Below are 11,591 nucleotides of genomic sequence, written 5' to 3'. Positions count from 1 at the left end.
TAATTATCTCCCTAAAATCTCCTATTTTCCGTAATTCTAATTCTCCATCTTTTGATATCCAATTATTATATTTTGTTGCCATTCATTCTTCTTAATTATTCCCCAAGCAATTTCAATTTCCTTAATATTTTTCATGACATACATACCTTCCATATTCAATTATACACAATCCCTTCAAATATCAAAACTTTCCTTAAATCTTTACTTACTTCTCCAAGTAATCTCTTAAACCCTAATTACCATAATTCTTCATACATTTTCCTACCATAATTCATGCTCATACTAGCCTATAAATACCCCTTCATACCTCTCACATTTTTCACACAAATTCTCTTCTTTTCTTCTCCTCAATTTTACACAAATCATCCCGTTCATCTTTGAAGCCAATTTTCGGGCACTTCTGGTCAGTGTTTGGGGTAGGGACGTTTCACAAAAGATTGATCCTCTCGAAAAATCCTTGAGGTTAGGCTCAAGAATCACTCAATTCGGAGTTATATCGAAGGAGTTATAGCCTCTGCAAGTTCTGCCTATTATTTCCTACGCAAATCCAATTCTTCTTTTTTCCTTGGCTTCTTATCTTTTCTTCTTCTCTTCTCTTATTCAAGTATTATTATTATTATGGGGGATTTATAAAAATTATAATGAGTAGTTTTAATTATATAAAATCATATTTTTAATGATGTTTATGAGAAAATAAATTAAAAGGTTCATGTACATATAGTGGGGGGCTTTTAATTATTTGTTAACCTTATATTGATTAAGGTTATATTTATTTGTAGGGTGTGTTCGATCAAGATTCTTGAGGTTCTTTTGGTGTGTATAGCTAAGCAAGGATCAAGGTACGTTAGGTGGCTAGATACCTTTGAAAGTGATTGGTTTGAATAACATGTTTTATATGATTTAATTGGTGATTGAATTAAATTGATTTGAATTGTGATTTTGGAATAAATTATGTTTGGAGGTATTGATAAAAGTATTTTGAATGATTGATTTTTAAATCATGTTTTGAATGCTTTGATCGAATTACTTATCATGTTTAAAGGAATTGATTTGAAAAGTTTATTGAATTAAATAAAAGGTTTTCAAGGAAGAGTTATTGATTTTCAAAAGTATTAATATGAGATTTTATTCTCAAGTACTTATTTAAAAGGTATTGATTTTGAAAGCATGTGGAAGGAGTTTGAATTATATTGGAATTATTGGATATTAAAAGGATTTATTATTGAACCATTGAAATATTATTATTAATGCTTTATAAGCATGTTGGTAATCTCACTATGCGGATTTGGTTTATTGATAAGACTATGGACTTTGTATGACCTAGTCTTTCCTCAAGAATAGCCTTATAATATAAGGAGACTAGCTTGGGGGGTGTGCACACTTGGGTGAGGAATTGGATTTAAAGAAATAGGTTCAAAAAGGAATTGGATTTTTAAAGGAATTGGTTTATCAATTATTTTGAATGTTGAATCATTGGAATTGGTTTTTGAATCATGAGTTTTGGAATTATTGGATTATTTATTGGAAATTGGTTTAAAGCATGTTTGCGAATAAATTGAGTTTAATTATCTTGCACTTATCGTACTTAGCATATTTTGTTAATCCGTATTTCTTATTTGTTTTGGTTCGCCCTGTTTACCGTAATGGTAAGCAGTGTTGACTATTTTCAGGTTGAGTCATGAATGAGCATATGGGAGTCCCGGGATTTGCTTCACCTAGTTTAGGAATGTTGGTCTTGTGTTTATTTTGAGTACTCATAACAATGTTACTATTTTCATAAGTATTAATAAAAGAAAGTTGAGTTTCCGCTGCAAAGTATTGGTTTATTTTAGTAAGTTTGAGTAGCCTTGCGTAATCACGCGGCGGTAACACGCCCAAGTCTATCTCTACGGTATAATTATATGTATTATACTAGTATATTCGTAGAGGGAGATTTGGGGGTGTTACAATATCAATCAAAAGTTTGTACAATTGAAAGCAGCACAATTGAAAGCAGCAGCTACTCCGATCCACTGCTCTACTCTTCATCGATGTCTTCACTGCAATAACAATGTAACATTTATAATCCAACAGTTTCATGTGAAATCAGAATAATCCAAATGACAAAAAGAAACTATAAATGATGCAAGCTACTACTCCGTATAAAAATATATATATATTAAAATATTTAAATAAAAATGGAGCACTAATGATAAGGAAAATTATGAGGGTGTTTTTGAAAATTAAGTTTCATGTGAAATCAGAATAAAGTGAGAATATATTAGTCTTTTCATGATCTCTAAAAAGAATAAGAAATGAAATGTAAATAATATTTTGGGATGTTTCAAAAATAAGGCATTGTTCACTTCACCTTAACAAAAAATACGTAGTACTAAGTAAAAATATTTCAATTTAGTAAAAATAATTTCAGTAACTCTAAAGAAAAAATATAATAGAAAATCAATAAAATAATTTCAGTTTAGTAAAGTGAATTTCAATTCTGGTAAAAATAATTTTATTTCCTTAAAAATAAGGTGAAGTAAAGACCTCAAAAAAAAAAAAAAAAAAAAAAGTGAAGTGAAAGTGGATTAAAATAGGAATGTATAGGACGAAGGAATTGAAGGAAAAATACAAATATAATTTAATTAATCTTTTAAATTAGAATAAGAAATGCAGGGATAATGTTAGGGGTTATAGAGAAACATACCTAAGGTTTGTGGCAGAACAAATTTTGACAAATGCAGTATTAATGTCGTCTTTATTAGTCTCATCCATAGGATAAACGACACAATCAAATTCAATTTGATTTAATTTGGGTGCCATAAAAGAAGGCCCAAGTGAGAAAAACTTCATCTGCGGACATTTGTTAATGTCTACTTTTTGCAAAGACAATAACAACAATTTAGGAAACCGATCCTTAAGATTTCTTCCTGATATAAACATCTTTAACTTGGGGCAGTCTTTTAACCTAATACTTTCAAGGGAAGGAAAGATTTCAAAACCATAATTAAGATCCCTAATTTCTTCCTCTTCCTCTTGACTTATAATCTCCCTTAGTTGTGAACACTTATCTATGGATAATTGTTCGAGTTGTTCAAGTGCAATTGCTATCGAGAGCAAACCCAATACTTCAAGTTTGTCACATCTTGTAATTTCTAATGTGCGCAAATTCTTAAAGCTGGAATAATAATTCATCTCCTTACACTTGACCTCCCACAATTTTTCAATTCTGCCACAATTGAGCAAAACCAATTGCTCCAACAATGGGAATATAATCTGTAATTTTAACATAAAGTTCACTTAAATTTGTATAAGAATATTTTTTTTTTAAGATATGTATATTTAGAGAATCATCTCATTAACGGGGTGTTTGGTTCAAGCATATTAGGTATAAGGTATGGGCTTGGAATGACCAAAACCCATACCTTGTGTTTGTTTCTTGAAATTTCATTTTTCAAACTCATACCTCAAACCCCCAAGTTATGGGTTTTTAAAACCTAATGGGGAGGTGGGTATGGCTCATACCCATACCTTTAGGTTTAAAATTAAGGGGGCGTTTGGTTCACGAAATATAGGTATGGGTTTAGAATGACTAAAACCCATACCATATGTTTGGTTGACAAAAATATGAATTTCAAACCCATACCTCAAACCCATGAGGTATGGGGTTTAGAAACCTTGGGGGGAGGTGGGTTTGGCTCATTCCATTCCCTTAGGTATCAAATAAAAGGAGAGAATAGTGAGATATTCCATTCCAGAATTACACCAAACACATGGTATTAAGTATCAAGTTCCAACCCGATACCACCTTAACCCCATTCCTGATTCCAACCCCATACCACTTTGTGAACCAAACGCCCCCTAAAAGGAAAATTATCATTTCTAGATAAAAACCAAACACATGAAATCAAATATCAAGTTCCAACCCCATACCACCCAGGTTTCATTCATCTTTTCAAACCTATACCATTGTTTGAACCAAACGCCCCCTAAGGGATTGAATTATAGTAAGCTAGATACCATACATAGGCCCTGTTCTTTTCACCTTAAAAAAATATTAAGTAAAAATAAATTCAGTTCAATAAAAATAATTTCAGTTCAGTAAAAATAAGTTCAGTTCAGTAAAATTCAGTTTTCTTAAAGAAGAATTATAATAGAAAATCAGTAAAAATAATTTAATTTCAGTAAAAATAATTTCAGTTCAGTAAAATTGTAAAAATAATTTCAGTTCAGTAAAAATAAGTTCACTTCAGTAAAATTCAGTTTTCTTAAAGAAGAATTATAATAGAAAATCAGTAAAAATAATTTAATTTCAGTAAAAATAATTTCAGTTCAGTAAAATTAAGTTCAGTTCAGTAAAAATAATTTCAGTTCAGCAAAATTAAGGTGAATCAAACAGGGCCATAAACACAATAACACATGCATGTTTACATATTTACTTTCTACATACCTTTTTATTGAAAAGAATTTGATGCCGAGCCTTGTTACTGGTCGTGGAACGGTTGATTATACCTGTAAGACTTTCCAATTTCGGAAGATATTCTAGGCTCATCCGCTTTAAACCAGAATATCTTTTAATACATATGTTGCCTTGACGAGCGTGCTCCAGAAAAATGAATTTCATATTATCGCAACTGGACACAGTTAACTCAGTCAAATTGGGTGCCTCGAAAGGGGTAGATGAGATAGAATGCATCTTCGGGCATAATCTAACAATTAGATGTTGCAAATGCGGATATTCAAGAACCAAGCTTTGCATTTTTGTTTCGCCTTCTTGTTGGTGGGTGTCATCAAATATATGTTTGAGCTCCCACATAAATATAACCCTCAACAATTGAGATTTCTCAAGCAATACCCTTAAACTATCATATGCAACACATGATGACCTCAAATTTTTGACGTGGGTGAGTTGTAAAGAGCGAGATCGAGGGTATTTTTGTGAGTCAAGCCTATTCCTTCCAGCACATATATGGAATTGATCCAGATTTTTGACAAACTCAAGTTCATTGTGAATAGGCCAATCTTCAAATATTAAATTCGCGCTAAGTACTTTGAGGTGCCTAAATTTATTCATCTCAGCAATGTGAGCATATGCATATTCACCCCCTTCAGTATTATCACCATCATCAAATCGCCAACTAGGACTAAGAGAGTAAAGTCCTTCCAACCAAGAGAGGTTAGATAGGACATTAGCTGATACCCCTTTCTTGCTAATCACGCACCCATTCAAATCCAACAAACGAAGATTGCAAAGGTCACCTATTTTCTCTGGTAATTCCTCCATTATTGACCAACGCAAGCTAAGAACAACAAGGTTCGTCAACTCAACAATTCTTGTGATATCTCCCAACTTACATTCCTCCAAGAGTAATGTTCTAAGACTATTCTTTAGTTTTCTCATGGAAATTGGCAACCCCGGCGTAAAGTCCATTCCTTTCAGCACTAAAACCTTTAGATTTGACATCTCTTCAAAGAAATTGTCAGGAAAATGATCTTCATGTTTGCTCTTATCTAATATCAATATTTGAAGCTTGTCGGAGTTGAGATCATTAATTCGAGAATGATCAATGCCTGATATGGCATAGCACTTTTGGAAATAATCCCACGATGATTGAGGAAAGGCTTCCCCCATAACCATGTCCCCATGGCCATCTGCATTATTTTTAAACAATAGAAAAATTAGCCCCTTCGTTTTATAAAGTGTTAAAATCTGATCCACTTTTATAAATGTGAATGCGGGATCTTTTACCACAACGGCTAGTTTGACAAAAGCATTTACCAAAACGGCTAATTATAAAATTTAATTTCCAAACTAGCTAAATTTAGAGGAAGTTCCAGTTAATCAATTTGATAAACAAAATTTGTTTATCAAATGGCAAAATGGTAAATAAAACAACATAAATGCACAGTCATCATGACATTTTCGTAAATATATCAACAACAGTGGGACCCATATTTAATAAAAAGTTGTTGATTTATTTACAATTGTGTCATTTGATAAACAAATTTTGTTTATCAAATCGATAAACTTGAATTTTCCCCTAAATTTATTGATTTGAAAGGATATTATTTATTTTTTATTTCATTGAACCGGTTCGGTTCACTTTATGGGTTTTTTTTTTGTTTGGTTTTATTTAAAAAGAATTAGTTGTGTTTTTTTTAAAAAAAAATTTTGGTTTTATTTAAATTCTAATGTGATAGTTCAAAATATCCTATTAATTTGAATAATGACAATCAACATAATGTGTATGCAGCAATTCTCAATTTTTAAAAATGTTATACAAAATAAAAAACCACTCAAAAAAGTGATCCAAACTTCTAATCAACAAAAAAAAAAAAAAAAAAAAAAAAAAAAAAAAAAGCCAAAACTATTTTTAACACATAAAGAGATGAAAAAGATGAACAATACCTTAATCAGCCCGTCTTGTGTGTGGCACCGTGTGACCACTTATAAAATAACAAAGTAACCCATATAAAAATGACCAACTAACCCCTGTAATACTAATTGAGTAACCCCTATAACACTAACTGAGTAACCCTATAGCACTGACGAAGTAACCCCTTTAACACTGATCAAGTAACCCCTATTACACTAATAAGGTAACCCCTGCCACACGGTGTGGCCAGCCACATATAAGACTTTGTGTACCTTAATATCGCTTATCGTCGTATAAGTTTGCGATAGTCTTGTTAGAACAATACTACTTGAAATTCTAAATTTTGTAATTGATATGATCAAGATGAAAAATTAGGGCTATAAATTTGTTTTTAATCGAAACTATCTGCGAGTCTGCAACTGTTTACGTTCTTAGTAGTTTTGCGCTTAAATTTTCCAACTTAAAAAATCTTTAAGGAAATAAAAATAAAACCAAAAAAACAAAATAAAAAAAAAAAGTGAACCAAACCGGCAAACCGGTTCAATAGAAATAAGAAATAAATAATATCCCATCAAATCAATAAATTTAGCTAATTTGGGAATTAAATTTTTTAATTAGCCATTTTAGTAAATACTTTTGTTAAACTAGTCATTTTGATAAAAGATCCGTGAATGCTTACATATGTTATTGTTACACTTCCAATAAATATACTTGCATAAGTTGTGAATATTCTTCAACTAGATTGAGGTAGCATGATTAAAAGAAATTAAAATTGAAAGGGATGACAACATACATACCTTTTTCAGCTAGAGACATTATGGAAGCCCAAACCACATCATGTATTTTTGCATAGTCTTCACTTCCGTCTTCTACAAGCAAAGCCGATGATTTGAGTTCATCAAACCATGTGTTGGCTTGCTTCATGGCTCCAATTAGATTGCCAAATTGTTGAAACAACCCCAATCCAATTCCATATCTCATCATTTCTTCAACAGGTATACTTGCACCAAAGGGGAACAAAAAAGCAAGCATGAAGAATCTCCTTTTCTCTTCATTTTCCATAAGCCTATAACTGATTTGTAAAATTGAGTACATTTGAGAATGTACACCACTAATTTTAGCTTGATTGTCTAAAATAGATTTTTCTAGTTCACTTGCGAAACGTTCCCAAGTTGACAACTCTTGATTCTTAAGCACATATGCTAACGCCACAATAGCAAGAGGCAATCCTCCACACAATTTCAATATTTTCTTCTCCATCTCTTCTTGTCCTCTTAGTCTATCTTCAGCATTAGCTCCAATTCGTTCCCTAAAAAGTTGCCTCGCTTCATTATCATCCAGTGGGCAAACCTCAAATATGTTAGGCATTGATACTCCCATAACTTCACACACATTCCTCTTTGTGCTTGTCACTAACAACTTGCAACAAAACTGTTGTGTGTTATTATTATGTTGAAGTATCCCTACTTTCTCCAAATCAATTTTCTCACAGAGGTTATCCAATATAATGAGTATCTCATTAGAATTTCTCTTCAAATTGGTGAATAGAAAGTGCGCCCTCTTTTCAATACGATGCTTATTGTTTAATTTTAGATTAAGTTGATCTGCAATCTCTTCTTGGATGTGTTCCACATTTGGGGTTCTTGAAATCTCAACCATCACTATTTTTCCAAACCACGTTTCCTTTGCTTCTTTCTTAGCAATTTCCTTTGTCAATGTTGTCTTACCTAAAACACATACATAGAATATATAACATCCCAACAATATTATTAGTATTTTTTTTTTTAAACAATGTAATTACTAATTAGTATATTAGTTCTAAACTTCTAACAATTAATTCCTTTGTACGTTTTTAAATAACCACACTTTTGTTTGTTATTTGACCTGTTTTAATTTTACACTATTTATTAACATCATAATACTCTCTCCGTTTTCTATAAAGTGGTCCACTTTTTTTTTCTGTCCGTTATAAAATAAGTGTTCCATTACTAAATCTGGAAAGCTTTAACAATATTTGATGCATTGGTATTATTGGACGTATTGGTTTTCACCATTCCATTTTAATTTCTCACCCCCCTAACTGCCTACTTTTTATTTCCCATTCATAAAAAAAATCATCTCACTTGTTCATTTAATAATCTTCGATAGACCTCACTTGCACAATAATTTAAAGTATCCTATGAAATACTATTTCTCCTAAAACTCCGTGAAAAGAGAAATGGCACGGTAATTTAAAAAAACAAAGGGATTATTATACATTCTGATTATTACAAATCAAACATAAAGTATTTTATAATGTACATGAAATTTTGTTTGTCTCATCTCTTAACTACTACTTTTACGTTCCTGTCAAAAAAAAAAAAAAAAAAAAAAAAAAAAAAAAAAAAGAGGAAATTTTGTGAACAACTACCATTTAAATAACCCATTTTGAGAACAACTACCATTTAAAATTTTCTTTTAAAAAAACTACCACAAAGTCACAAAAACTTTGAGTAGTAGTACCACTTTTAATTTTCCGGCAAGAATTTTCTGTTAAGATAGCTTAGTTCAATTGTGGTAAAGAAAACAAGAGATTTCCACAATAAAACACAATTATAGGTCAGTCATCATTAATTTTGCATTATTGTTTATTTAATTTCTCAATGAAATCTTAAATTAGGGTTTATGGTAAAAAAATTTGGATTTAAGGCTTTACGAAATTGGGGGATTTGGGGCAATTGAAGTGCATAATCCAATTAAAGATTAATGCAGTCATTTAATTTGGGTTTTTTAATGGAAATTTTATAAAATATGCCCCCAAAACGGAGATTCTTGCCGAAAAGAATAAATGTGGTAGTGCTACTCAAACTTTTTATGTTTTTGTGGTAGTTTTTTCAAAAGAAAATTTTAAATTGTAATTGTTCTCAAAAGCGGTCATTTAAATGGTAGTTGTTCGCAAAATTTCCAAAAAAAATACTACTTTTACGTATTATGATAGCAAGTTTTCCAATTTTTACTCCTTAATTTATTGATATTCCCTCTTTTATATGATTTTTGGTTTATAGTTGCCCAATTTTATTTTTTTAAGAAAGATTTGTGAAATCTTGGTAGTTTTTATTTTATTTTATTTTATTATTTTTTTTAATAAAGGATGGTAGTTTTTTTTTTAATTGATGGTAGGTTTTTTTCTTTTTGTTGTTTTTTTTTGTTTTTTTTTTTTTTTTTTTTTTTTTTTTACAGGAAGCAAGAGCTTATTTATTAATTAAGCAGAGGGCTTAAGTCAGCCATAATACAGTCTGAAACATCCAATGGGAAATCTTCCATCCACACTCTAAGATCTACTAAGCTATTACTTAACATGGCTAAACCATGAGCAACTTGGTTACCACTACTTCTCTTCACAAACAAAAAAGAGCAAAAGATTGACATGATTGTGAATTGTGATAGCTTCGGAATAATAGAATATCATTGACAAGCATTCCAAAAGCATTAGGAGGAACTAAGGGTCTGTTCACATTTATTGAACTAAACTGAACTGAACTGATTAGAGCTGAACTGAATAGAACTGAACTGATTAGAGCTGAACTGAATAGAACTGAACTGATTGGAGCTGAATGAACTGAACTAAGCTGAAATTAATATTTTATGATAGAAAGAAATTAGGAGCTGAACTGAACTGATTAGAGCCGAACTGAACTTATTAGAGCTAAACTGAGCTGAAGTGAAATTAAGTAAATATGAACAGGACCTAACCCCTTTACTAGGTGATTATGCAGCTTCAAACAGTCTGTTTCAAGACATACGTGTCGAAAACGAGAGTCAATTGTGACACTCAAAGAGTGTCTCATCGCAAGGGCCTCTGCCACCTCCACCTCGAAACACCCACCCACTCTAAGACAAGTTGATACTAATTGATGGTACTTATTTTTTTTAAAAAATGAAGGTAGTTTTTTTTTTTTTTTTTTTGATAATAAAGAAAATAAAAGATGAAAGGGGTATATTGGGAAAAAAATGTATCACCCAAAATCCCCTTTCACTTTATATATTATTATAGATAGATAAATACTATGAATTAATATGGAATATATATATAAAAAAATAGTATTATTTCAGTAAATAATTTGTTTCCTTGATCAACAATTTTTTTTTTTTTTACAAAAATAATTAAGGACACAGTACACCAAGAGATGACACGTGTCATTGCTGGTGTCTTTTAGTACATATACTAAATTAAGTCCCGTGCAATGCACAGATATAACAAAAAGAATTTGTGAGAATTTTTTATAATTGCGTAAATTTTCTAAGACATTATCACTCAAATATATTAAACCCACAAAAATAACAAATTAGACAATTGGTCAAATATATTAAGTCCACAAAATTGAAAATTTGAGAAGCATTTGCCTAAGTTAAAAACTAATAATAAAGGAATGTTCAAAATGTTCAAAGTTGAAGGAATTGGAAATTTGTCAGTGTGAGAAATTAATTCAAGTTAGGCAAAAAGATTTAATCTCCATTAGGTCGATTTTTAACCTTCGAAAAGATTTATAAAAAAAAAAAAAAGAAAAAAAAAAAACTAATTTCCCCAAATAAAATCTTGCAAATTTGAGATCCAAATTTATCAAGTACCGGGTAAAATCGCTTCAATTAGAACTCAAACTAATAACCTTAATATAGGTTAAAAAAAAACTTATATTGCTGGTTAAGGGAACAACAAATCACCAAGTTTAAAGATCACAATATAATTCAAACACCAACCATAAATTTCCTCATCAAAATTGAAAACCTTTAATTTAAGTAAGAAAATATCACCGATTAAAAAAAAAGTAATATAATATCAAAAAAAATAAAAATAAAAATGACATTATCAATGTATTTAGGCGAGAAAACTTTTCATAAGAAAGCATTGAGTGTCCAGTTTGGAGAGAGTGATGATGTCAACAGTTGCTATTTTAGTATTAGGGCATGTTCACATTTACTTAATTTCAGTTCAGTTCAGTTCAGTTCCAATCAGTTCAGTTCAGTTCAGTTCAGTTCCAATCAGTTCAGTTCAGTTCAGTTCAGTTCAGCTCTTAATTTCTCTCTCACATAAAATATTCATTTCAGCTCAATTCAGTTCAGTTCAGTTCAGTTCAGTTTCATTCAGTTCAGTTCAGCTCAATTCAGTAAATATGAACAGGCCCTTAGTTATAGATTATTGATCGATGATTTTTTAAATTATTTCTCTCCTTTCACGTCCTTTATCTTTCAATAAGC

The 11,591-nt window shown here is 30.8% G+C and overlaps 1 protein-coding gene across 1 annotated transcript; it reads right to left on the bottom strand.

Annotated features, from left to right (window-relative positions):
- Positions 1-2,017: 2,017 nt before the first annotated feature.
- Positions 2,018-9,764, bottom strand: LOC145610588 (disease resistance protein At4g27190-like). Its single transcript, XM_081665900.1, has 5 exons — positions 9,629-9,764; positions 7,154-8,083; positions 4,430-5,631; positions 2,687-3,255; positions 2,018-2,039 (listed from the first exon to the last, which is right to left on the bottom strand). Exons 1-5 carry the CDS (start codon positions 9,762-9,764, stop codon positions 2,018-2,020), a joined length of 2,859 nt encoding a protein of 952 aa, XP_081522026.1.
- Between the last annotated feature and the right edge of the window lie 1,827 nt (positions 9,765-11,591).

Source organism: Chenopodium album, chromosome 24 (genome assembly GCF_948465745.1).
Source record: "Chenopodium album chromosome 24, dcCheAlbu1.1, whole genome shotgun sequence".
Lineage (NCBI taxonomy): Eukaryota > Viridiplantae > Streptophyta > Magnoliopsida > Caryophyllales > Amaranthaceae > Chenopodium > Chenopodium album.
Note: the sequence above shows the minus strand (reverse complement) of the source record. Positions and strands in the feature narration are given on the sequence as shown.